Genomic DNA, 12,117 nt, shown 5'->3' with positions numbered 1-12,117 from the left:
TCAAATCAACTTTGCCTTTACTTTGAATAAACTTCCAGTTGTAACAGTACAGGACACCTGTGTACCAGGAGAGTGCAGCTCTGTAGCCAGGGTCCTGACAGTGCAGCTCTGCAGCCAGAGCCCCCTCAAAACTCCAAGTAAGTATATTTCAGCCTCTTCTTCTAGTGTTACTCTGTGTTAAGCCTAATCTATCTTCCCATCTCTGCCCAAGATACTTCTCCTGACAGCACGATGCTGCCCTTACAATGTTTCAAAATCATGGGGAAGTACAGTGTCATGTTTTCTCCACATTCTCTTGTACATTATTTCTTGCCTGGTTATAAAATCAAATCCTAATCTAATACATCAAAGTTTGAGATTTTAATTTCACAAAATGTATACGAAATCTAAATTGATGCAGATACCTTTGTAAGGCCCTATACTTGGTGTTACCAGTGTTAAGAAAATTATCATTGCCTGTTGCGTGATATTTGGACAGTTCCTCTGTCTGGATATACAGTTATATTCTTAATTCTGTACGTGGCAAAGATTTGAAAAAGGAATCAGAGTGGTGTCCTTCAGCTAAGAATGAATTGTGATATTTTGATTAGGCTGAAGCCATGAATGTCTAATCATCTGCTAACGTGTATGATGTAAAATAAGATGATGTGGCAGACTGGAGATGTATAAAATGCCTTTTTAACTGTTAATCGGGGCCACTTCCTGAGAGGTGAGCCCGGAGGTGAGAAACTGCCTTCTGTATATTCTAAGCAATTTCTCTGATCTGAGTAAGATTACAATTTCTATCAGAATCTGTCGTCATGTCTCCTGGTTATTTAATACATATAAGTTATGAATTGTTATTTAAAGAGTTTGTGCAGAGTGATCTCTTTTCAGGGAGAAGAACCGGAGAGATACGGCATCAAGGTGCAAAAACAGAGCCTATCTTAAACACCAGCATTGAAACTGTTAGGACTATGAAGACAAGCTGAGAGGTGAAAAGGAATTTAAACCAGTTTTGGGCAGGTCCCACGCTGAGTTTCAGTCAAGAAGAACCTGACAAAAGAATCTTTTCACATATTTCATAACAGCTTTCATAATACATTCAATGAAAGTTGCAGAAAGGCTGCAAGAATTTGGCCCCGACTCCTTCCTGTTCTATGCAAAAAGAGTTTAGACAGTCTGCTGGTTCACCCGGTTGTCACTGTGGTGAACAATCCCACAGTGTGAACCTGTTTGCGAGAGCTAGTGCTTGACATGTTTATCTGCAGAGATGCACTGTGCTTTCGGTGCACTCAATAAGGCTTTCAATAATGCAGATATGGTTCTGACATCAACACAGTCACATGCCATTCACATTTTCTCAGCAACCTCTCTGCATAAAAACCACACTGTGTTAAATGAAAGAAGTGAAGTGCAAGACTAAGAGGGAAATCCAGAGCCTAAGTCTTACATTTTTATCTAGACGTCTTCTGTTTGTGCATAAAAACTGTGTTGAATTAAGTTCTTCATTTATAGATAACTCATCAGGACAAAACAGAATGGATTTAAGAAATGTAGACTTGGCCCATCAGAAGGCATACAGTCCCTAACAGTATTAGGTTTGTTTTTCTGAGTGCAGCCAGCTTTCCTCTTGCATCTTATCCTACTAGCAGCCTCTCAGCATTTTCATCAGAGGCCAGCATATTCAGCAGCCGTGACCCGGTCATATCCAGTTCAAACCTTCCAGTCGCAAAATAACCGGTAACTCTAGTAGCAGGAACAAAACCAGGAACAACATAATGCTAATGAATACAGGATGCTTAAAAAAATTGTTTAGGAAAACAGACCAACAGTCTGGCACGAAATCGGCTGTGGTCTCCCTGTAACAAATCAAAACATATTTAAGAGCAGTGCAGAGAAAGTATGACAGAGACATGGAAGGCACAGCTGCCTGTGCTGAGGCCAAACAAAAATCAATTTATATCTCTGCCACACAAGCTTTTCGGTTAAATCCTTCAAATTAAGCTGGATTGGTCTTTCTATTTTCTTTTTCTTTGGTCTCCCTTGCAGCTTTGAGAAATAGTGGTTTGTTTTGGTTTGGTTTTTGATTGAACCTTCTACTGTATGACTACTACACAAACGTACACATGCCTGGATAGGAATGGTAGAAAGAAAGCACACCAGTTCTAGGCATTTGACATTAAAGAGGATTTTTTTTATTCTGAGCCAATTTATACCCAATTTCAGATGTAAAAAAACAAAAACAACTGTCCATCATTACATTCCTTGTTGAATAAAGATCAAATGGATAAGACCTTAAATATCCTTAGTACTGAAAAATTACATTAAATCCCTAAACTGCTGTATAGAATAATTCATAAAGCACTATTATAGTAACCATCATCCAGCATGTGGTCTTGGTTTGGATTGTAACTGTTCAACATTAAGAGCATTTAAAATTTCACAGTTGGTATAATTGTTGGATTTATCCATAGATGTTTATGTAATCTGAGTGTTGATCACATAGGGATTTAAATAAGGAAACACTCATGCCATAATGGTGAAGGCTTCAATTACATCCCATTGTTTTATAAACATGGGTAAGGACAGCTGAAAAAACAGCATTGATATCGTCTTTAGGTGACAAATAATATTAACAACCAGCAACACTAAACACAGTCCTTCTTCAATGCAACTGCTTTTAAAAAAACAAACAGGGGGGAAAAAAAATCCTTTACTAGAAAGAAATGACAATAAGTGGCACCGTTCCAGCTAAACCAACCTTGGAATATGATGAATGAGGAAGCATGGACAAATAACAAGTATTCTTGTATTGCAAGAAACATATTTAACCTTCAATTTCCTAAATTATTTTCTCATCAACTTTTTTTTAAATTATTATTTAAATGCATTATCTGAAATCGGAGAAACTAGATTAATTTCAGATTTATGAAAAAAAAGGTAAGGGTTAACAAAAAAAATTAAAATAGAAAATTGTGGATTTTACACAACTTCACTGCAATTTTTTTTATAATAAATAATCAATAAGTCACTTTATTACATAAAATAAGTGCATTTTTTCTTGAATTGAGGAGACTTTGCTAACAAAACACAATTTACATTTAAAATAAGAAAACACATTTGCATTGTCTTATTTCAAGTGCATATTATCTAATTATCTTGCTTTAAAAGTAAAAATACTAATTCCATTAGCAAATCATCTTATTTATGGCTCAAATTAAGGGTAAATAGACTTAATTTAGGAATTTGTATTTATTTGTATATGTTTTTTGCAGTGTTTTCAGATGTAATTTTCTCAACTCAAGGCCATTTTTTTTAAACTTGTATGCATTCTGCATATTCAAAGGGTCTCTGTTTAGACTTTCAGCTTTTCACTTCCTCTTGAAAACTGTTAAGTCATTGGGGTTAATCCCTGCAAATCTGATAAAGTTGAGTTGAATACATTTGCTACAATATATTTTGAGAAACAAAAGAAAAAATTTAAATCTATTTATGTCTACAGATAAATAGATCTGAAAAAGCTTGCACTGATTCCACAGTCTTTTTAATAAACTTTATTTTTTTGCATTATACTTTTCAAAACCCAGTTTTGAAGGTGGAAAGTTCAACAACAGAAAGAATTCAAAGCCTTAACTAAAGATGTTTAAAGGTAGGATTATACAGCAAAGAGAGCCCATCACCAATCCGTACACAAAAAACACTTACGAATGGAGCAGCCGTTGCCATTTTGGCGGTGATTTCAGCACGCCAAGACATCCCCTGGCCCTTCTAAGCCAAGGCATGACTGTTGAAATTAATCCAGTGTGTTCATGTCAGCAGGTGTTTCCACACTGTTGCTTTCAAGCGATGCTTCCTGCCAGATAATGTACAGGGTGGAGTTTTAGAAGTCAAATACTGTCTACAACAATGTAACCTCTGTAAAGGGTATATCTAAGCTTCCCTCAGACTTCATTAAACTGATCCCTGACCTATTTTATGAACCAACGCATCCCCTAACTAATGTTTAAATCAGGCAAATCAACTACCTGGAGCTGCCTTAAAACTTAACTGCTGCTGCGCAACCACAAAAAAAATAAAATAAAAAAAATTGTTGACCATCCAGAAAAACTCTCCTAATAAACTAAATATGTAACATTTGTTTTCCCAGCGCACATCTAAAGTAAACGCTGATATTTCACAAGACATATTAAAAAGATCAGGGTAATCCATTTAAAGAGAAAACATGTCTGTGGGATACATCAGTTAAAGTATTAGTTAAAGTATTTTTTTTACATGATTTGATTAAAGGTAGCTATGTTCCTGTATTTAAGGAGCAGAAAAGTATAATTAAAAGCCCAATATAAGGAGGATCGCTGCTTCCTCCTTCAAAATAGTCTTGTTTTGACACTTCTTCTGGAACCACGCCCCCACCCCCACAGGAATTTCTATAAAAATTAACTTCCATCAAGCACTCACCCAGCCTGTTTGGCTAGACTTCAGTCATGGGTTGAAAAACAACATATGGGCAGCCATCCAACTAATAAAAGCAACTAAAATAAAGAGGGGCAATTCTTCCAGTTGTGTATTCGGCTTTAACCCGTGTGACTATTTGAACAAGTAATATAAAGATTTTTTTCTATTCATTCAGTCTGAGTGTTGTAAAAAAAAAAATAAATAAATAAAATGGATCAACATGGGAAAATAATGATGTTAAAATTTAAAAATTTTCCGATCTAGGTACCAAGAAGCCATTTTAATACACCTGATGACCCCAAAAATGTCATAATATATGGTTAAAGTATTTAACCATGTAGTATTATTATTAAAGTGTGATTGTGTGGGACTTGAAAGGCATGCCTGCCAGGCATTGCTTCACATCATTCATTTCAACGGTTGCATTTTTGCACACAAACATTCCGGCGGTTAAGAATTGTTGTTCTTATATCTGTTGTGTGTCCATCTTACCAGAAGTATGACAGATATATGTTAATTAACAGCATGTTTAAAATGTCTTACGCCCAACAAAGTTATATTTTTACAACAAACAGACATTTGTAGATCTAATTTTAATTCTGTTGTGCTGTTGTGTTTTATACTTGTTTCTATTTAAATTAAGTCCTCTGAATCTGTATTGGTTTGCTGTTGTTCAATTCACAGTAGTTTGATCTATGGGAAATCTTAACATGCTTTACAAATAAAGTCGGACTGGATCAGAAAAGTACTGTTGTAGCTTTTTGTGGCAATAAATAGAGGTGACTGCCTAGTGAAAGACAGGAAACCAGTGCTGTGATTGATAACTTCTTGGCTGTGTACTGCTGCTAAGTGCGCCTATTGATACCAACACAAGTAAAAATATCTTCAAACAGCATTGCGTGACAAAATGATTCAACAAATATGGAAAGTGTTTTTAAAAAACTATGTTAAAACTTTTTACTTTTAAAAAAATTTGACAATTTTCTTTTGCTGTAACCTGAAAAACTAAATTGAAAAGAAAAAAAAATAACTTTTTTTTTTTTAAGGAAACAGAAAAAAATGCCATAACCTGCATAAGAGTACATATTTCATCTGATTTTAAGGTTTCCTGACTTCTTAGTTTCAACTCATGGCAAAAAGCATCTTCTGCAGAAAAATGTTCAATCATCAAGTGCATCTCACCTTTAAAAGGCGTTGTTTAGCCCAAGGAAGGTAAAAAAATATATATTTCAAAGGCCTTAAATATACCCCAGAAAGGAATGGATGCAGTCATCATTATGGACAATGTTCCTAAATATTTTTTTTCCAAAACCTACGCTGCAATTTATAGTAAGAGTTAAGTATAGAAGAGGCAGCATAACGGTTTGCTGGATCGAAACATTTTCAGGCTTCTGCAAAAAGCTAAAGATCAAAAATATTTTCCATCACCACACCTTAAAGATATAAAAAAACAGAAGGTTCATTAGAAAGTGATAAATATCTTGCATAACTCAGACCCTCATCAGAATGAAAGCCTGCATGGCGGGTCTGAGGCGAGGTATGCGTAGGAGAGATCCTCAAAGATAAAGAGATCTTCGATGATTTTACATAAAACAGCATTAAGATATAAGCAGTTCAAAATGCACAATGCACATATAAGACTCCATATAAAAAAATATGACAAATGTATTTAATAAACAAAAAAATGACATAGGTGCATGTTTATTTTTTTTTAAATTGATATAGTCCGGCACTCAATGCAGACAAAAGTTTGTAAACTCATCATTTTTAACACATCACTTAAACGGTTTCATTTAATACCAAAGTTAAATATCAGTGTGCATTCAAATCATTTTAGAAAGGAAATGGGGGATTGTGGAAGGATGGGTCAAATTAAACCAAAACACCTTGCAGCTGTTAGCGAGAGAAGCTTCAAACTAGAAAATGACTCAGCTGTAAAATTTTCAGCTGCACTGAAGAAAAAAAGATTATTACAACGCAGTGAATTTCTATCGTTTAGTCAGACTCCCACAGAGTGCTAATCAGAAAAGATTATCAAAAGAAAAACTGGCCTGATCCTCAAACTGAAAGAATAAAAGATTTAATATCTTATTATATACAGATGAACACCTTCCAGCTGCTCACGCCTGCTCATGTGGCTTTCATGTGGCTGGATTCTCGCCTTCCAAACGTGAACGTATGTGTCTGGTAGACTCCTGCAGCATATGACGAGATGAGCTAAACCAGCTCCACCAAAAACAAAACCTTGCAGCTAATCAGACCTCGTATTCACCTCTGCATGTTTCTACTTGAACCTATTTGTTACCTAGAGCAATCCTGCTGTTAAATCAGATACAATAGATGTTCGAGAAGTTTGTCCTTGCTTGAATACAAGAGATATTACATTAGTTTTGACACAAGATACAACGAAATTTAAAATCCAAAATTTTCCAGTATTAACTTTAAAGAATTGTCTTAATATATTAACAAAGTACAATAGATCACTTTGAGACTGTTGCGTCAAAATCATACTTTCTGTAATACTTCCTTTTACATTGTTGACACATTAAATAGGGAACAAGGGAAAAAGTAAAGACCCAACTGGACCTTGACAACCAAACAAAGGGGGAAAAGCAGTTTGATTGGTTGGAAAAGAAATAAAAAGAACGCCTAATTGTTTTTCATTCCCTTCCATCTTAAACTTCACATTAATAACATGCTAAGCAGTTAGCAGAAGCTAATGATAATAATGTTAAGATCAGCTGAGAAGCAGTAGTTATTTCAATTTTACACATTCCTGCAAATGTATTTCTTCATTGCCGTTTGTTACAGCAGGAAGAATTTCGTTAAAGGAAAAGTCCGGTCATATTCAGAATTCAAAATTCTGAAAGTACTTTAAATAGGAAAGTATTACATACTGTTCAATAAATGAAGTGTTTTTAATTAAGAGTAATTTAATTTGAATGTGCTTTACTGGAGACATCCACGTTTAAGGAACACTACTGCCACCTACCGGTTTGTGACGTCATGGTGCGGTATCGGCTGTTGATCAAGTCCCAATGCTATATCTGGTGTTTGTCACAACGTGGTATTATCCAAGTCATCTTAAAAAAAAAAAAACATTCATCCTCAAAATGTTGGCTACATATTACATGTTTTTTCTCTGGTCAGAAGTTCGATGGCAAATCCTCCCTCTTCATGTTGACAATCCAACGACGAAGTCATCCGTGGAGGATCATGAATCGGAAAGGTTGAATAACTTTTTTTTTTTTCTTCACTTTTATCCGATGTATTACAACATCCAACTGCCACATGGGCATTGTCAGTTTAACTATAGCTCTCGTGAATTTCAATGGTTAAGTCCTCACAAAATCTTCAATAGTTGTTGATTGCAGATGTGTCTAGTAGCTTACCGCACCGTGACATCACAGCTGGAAGATGTCAGGTGTGAGGTGTTGCTATATTTGGGCAAAAATGGCTGGTCTGAGGGATCACGACGAAAACCATTTTTAATTTTTTTTACTGATAGACGCTAAATGTATTAAATCACTGCAAACGTATTAGTTTTAGGTATAAATAATGACCCATTGATCATTCCTTGTTAACCAGACTTATCCTTCAACAATCTCATTATTTATTTATTTTGTTATATTAACAAGAGAATCACATGTGAAGCAGAATATCTGCTTTTGTAACCAAACATCTGCAGTTAGGTCAGACTATGACAGCTTTATTGGACATTGGCCACTTCTACATGTTGAACTGAAACCACAACTATGCAGGCTAGTCTTAACAAAAGCCATTTAGTACACCGAAAAAAAAAAAGAATGCAACCGTTTTTTTTGCATTTACTTAATCATATATAGTTACTTTAAAACAATTGATTCATATTAGCAGGGTAAGACATAAAACAGTTGTGTTAAAGTAAATAAATAGGATTAAGTAAATGCAAAAATCGGTTGCATTCTTTTTTTCAGTGTATATCATCAATTTTAAGAGTGTATAGCTGTACTTGACTTGTTTTGCTTGCATACAAATAAGTCCAGGGCTGAAAAAACTTCTAATATTAATGCTGATTATTCAATTTTTAAATAATATTCAACTGATAAGTGAAATAATCATGTAAGCAGGTTCCAAAAAATGTTTTGTCTTCACCTTGTTCATAGAAATCTAACGGGCATCATTTTCTAGATGAATTTATAAAATAATCAGCAATCATAATGTTAATAATTGATTAGCAAAAGAATCATTTGCAGCCATAAATGAGGTTTAATGTATTTTTGACTACAATACAGGCAACATAAAACTCAAAATATAAACCTAAAAAATATATACGTTTAAACTAGCCAGGATATTAAAGCCATTAAGTTATGCTATTTTTATTCTTATGCATTAAGTAACTCACATTTAACAGGATGTGGTTGAAAACAAGAGCAGGTGTAAAAAATAAAGGTACAAAAAATAAATCTTTTCATATTTTGCCAGTTATCCTACTCTAAGAGCCCCACCTTCTTATAACTCAGACTCTCATGTGCAGCAGAGCAAATAAATCTGTCTTTTTCTTTATACGTGTCTAACAACAATGGACACACTTTCGTACTTGAGCGTTAGTAAAATTGTGTTCATGAAGAAATATCTTCATCAGTTGAGGATGAGCCGCAGTGTGAACGTGTGAAGCCTTTGAGCCTCAAGGCTGCATGCAAAGATTTTTGGCTTGCTTGGTATGCATGCTTTCATGAGTGTATTTGTGTGCAAAAGTGTGTTCACCTTAGAGATAGTGCTTGAACTGAGGTGGGAGGATGAGAAAAGCCCAAGGAGTGCCTCCATTTCTCTAACCTCTTCTATAATTCAAAGCCGGGGCAGTCCTCCAGCTCTTTCTAGCTTTCCTCCTTTGCATTAGTATGAAAAGGTGAGGTGCAGAACTGAAGTGCTCGATGGCAGGTGTCATTGTTTTGTAATCCATCCATTTTTATAAATCTATCAAGGGTTAGCACACACAAATGCTGATATACTTTAAGGTTTAAAAAATAAGCTAATGAACCTGATCTACCAGTCTTTTTTTTGCTCAAATGAGAGAAAATATCAACCTTAAAGGACAATGAATCCTGTTCTGGAGTCTAACTTCATATTTAAAGAATGCTCCTAAAGGAGGCAGTCTAGACACTCCTATTTTGGGTTCACATTTGGCGTGGATTTTACAAGAATTTAGCCCCAAGCATCGCAAATTGGAAGTCAGGGTCCTGGTAGAGATAAGACAAGTACTGTATGGGGGTGAATCCTCACACATAGCTTTAACTCTCCAAACCAGACCTTTAAACAGCTCTGTAGTTGGAGCCAACGCAGAGTGACGTGTGACTTCTTGGAATATCAAGAAAGACCGACACCTTCATTCTGGAAAGCCGCAGGCAAGTATTAAAGAGGCATGTTAAAACAGTATTGCAGTGATGTATCCAGGAAAACATGAAACTTTAAATGAGCATTTTGTTACAGCTTGGGATATGACTGCGCTGGGTTTACCAGTAATGCTTAACCGATAAAAACAAGAAAAAAACCTTTATGTATATTGTTCCAACAATAAATTACAGCCAGAAGCAAGGACCGGATGTTGCTGCTGGATTAAATGTATTGCATGTAGAAAATGGGTCCCAGTTTTCAGAAACTATTTAGCAAAACAGAATCCTCATTTTATCTCTTTAAGCAAAGAAAAGTGTCAAACAGTCTAAAATTAATAGATTTTCAACTACAGATATAAATGCTGTCAATGCACTGAGGATGAATATCATTTTAATAGTTATTTTAAAAAAAAAAAGTGCACATCAAACAATGCTACGCAAAATATTGATAATATCTAATTGAATATTTGGCTTTCTTGAATAATAGTTTTCCCAAAAACGAACGTTAGATTCTGATGCAATTAACAGTGAAAGTGCCTTTAAATCCCCGAGTAAAGTGCTGGTTTGCTAGTTATTCTAGCTACAGTTTCTTATAACATGTTTCTCTTGACTGCTTTCTTATTAACAAACAAATTTGTATGTAAATCTAAACTAAAGTTCAAGCTGCAGGCCTTTGGATCACTACCGTCTTCTTTGGTGGCCAATGTTTTATGCATCAATTACCAATTTCTATATCCTGTGTTATAACTCTTTTTGCAACGTCTTAAGCTACAATTCAAATTACATTTAAATAGATAAAAAACAAGTCCTTAAGTTGGTCTTTTATGCATTTGTCAATAAACCATTTAATAACTGAGCCTTGTAGGTAAATAAAGATCTTAACCTGATTCAGATATTTACCACTGTCATGTTTAGCCCCTGATGATGTTAAGTCTGCTGACTTCAGACTTAGCTGAACTTTACCTTCTCCCTCTGTGAAGGCTGATTCAGCCATTCTTTTTTGCTCACTTCTTTGCTTTCTTTCAGGTCAGCTTGCTCTGACTGATTTTAAGCTGAATCATCAGAGGTTCACACATAGTCACATCCCAATCTCTTCAACTAAACAGTTTTTTCCCCCTGTTATCAGTTTCATTTTCTCTTAAATCCCTCTTCCTGTGGAGTGAGTGACCACCCACTTCTAATTACATTTCTCCCACTTACTGAAGGTCACTGCAGGGACTTTAATACTGATGGATGCTTTTCAAATATCTGTCAGGCGATAATTTATTACAGCTATTTTTAAAAACAATGATTGGAAGTCAGGGGATGAAGGAGTCTTTAGTAGGGGTTCATCAGAGGTTAGTGGATTTTCTGATTTGAAACATATACCTCTACTATATTTGTAAAACGAAATCATTTTTAAATAAACAATCCTGCAGCAATGAATGAGGAAACAGACAAAACAAACAGAAAAAATTACTATTTGTACCATTTTTCCTTTTCCTTTCCTGCATGCTCATATAATTGTATTTATCAGGTATGCTGAAGGCATTCAAATTAATTATACAACCAGGGATCAAATTAATTGAAGATTTTAACCAATTCTTTTTTATTCAACAGGCGGCAACCTTTAAAAAAATCTGACAGGTCTTGTAATCCTGCTTTAATCAAGTTTATTTTTTTTCATGGTTTTATTCTTACTCACAAACTAAAAATAACATTAATTGGTGTTTGTAAAAGCTAGATAAAATGAGTCCAGCAATATCTAGCTGCGGCTCTGTGCATTGAGTACAATTTAGCTGTTATTTGGAGCTTTCGGTCATTAAAAAAAAAGTACAGAGTTGTTTTTTGCTCTCCTCACTATGATTGCATGGGATTCTGCTTCTTAACGTTTATTTTCCAGTAGAGATGGAACAAGAAGGATCAAAATGTGGCTTTTCTCCTCCTGCAGCAGGAATGCTTGTTCGCTTCTCCTGAATACACTTTCCCTCCATGGCCGTTATGGCTCTGTGGATACCTACTGAGGTGGATCAGACGCATAAGAGGAATGCTTAGAAGTGATAAGCTACAACTCTGCAGTCCATGTTGACACCCTCCAGCTGACTGTGAGGTATAAAAAACACATGTAGAGCTAGGATTGAAAATATCATCAAAATAAGGGTAAAGGCAACACGAATATTTTCATAGAATTATAAATAGTAGAGAGAAATATACATTTATTCACCACCTTTGCTCTACATAATATACGACCATCACACTTCTACCTAAATGGAAAGCTTTTTAAAATCACACTTTACCGAATTCCACCAAACAAAGTCAAAATGATTACGCA

The 12,117-nt window shown here is 35.1% G+C and overlaps 1 protein-coding gene across 6 annotated transcripts in view; it reads right to left on the bottom strand.

Moving 5' to 3' along the window:
• mgat3 (mannosyl (beta-1,4-)-glycoprotein beta-1,4-N-acetylglucosaminyltransferase) overlaps window positions 1-12,117 on the bottom strand; it is a 75,227-nt gene that overhangs the window by 15,472 nt on the left and 47,638 nt on the right. For 3 of the 6 annotated variants that reach the window (XM_015374032.1, XM_015374031.1, XM_015374037.1), the window contains exon 2: window positions 3,688-3,835. The exons of the other annotated variants lie outside the window; for them this stretch is intronic. In XM_015374032.1, coding sequence (XP_015229518.1) covers window positions 3,688-3,764 — 77 coding nt within the window. In that variant the 5' untranslated portion in view covers window positions 3,765-3,835. The remainder of the gene's footprint in view (window positions 1-3,687; window positions 3,836-12,117) is intronic. 6 annotated transcript variants of the gene reach the window in all.

Source organism: Cyprinodon variegatus, unplaced genomic scaffold (assembly GCF_000732505.1).
Source record: "Cyprinodon variegatus isolate N-32 unplaced genomic scaffold, C_variegatus-1.0 Scaffold96, whole genome shotgun sequence".
Lineage (NCBI taxonomy): Eukaryota > Metazoa > Chordata > Actinopteri > Cyprinodontiformes > Cyprinodontidae > Cyprinodon > Cyprinodon variegatus.
This window is presented reverse-complemented; position numbering and strand designations above follow the sequence as displayed.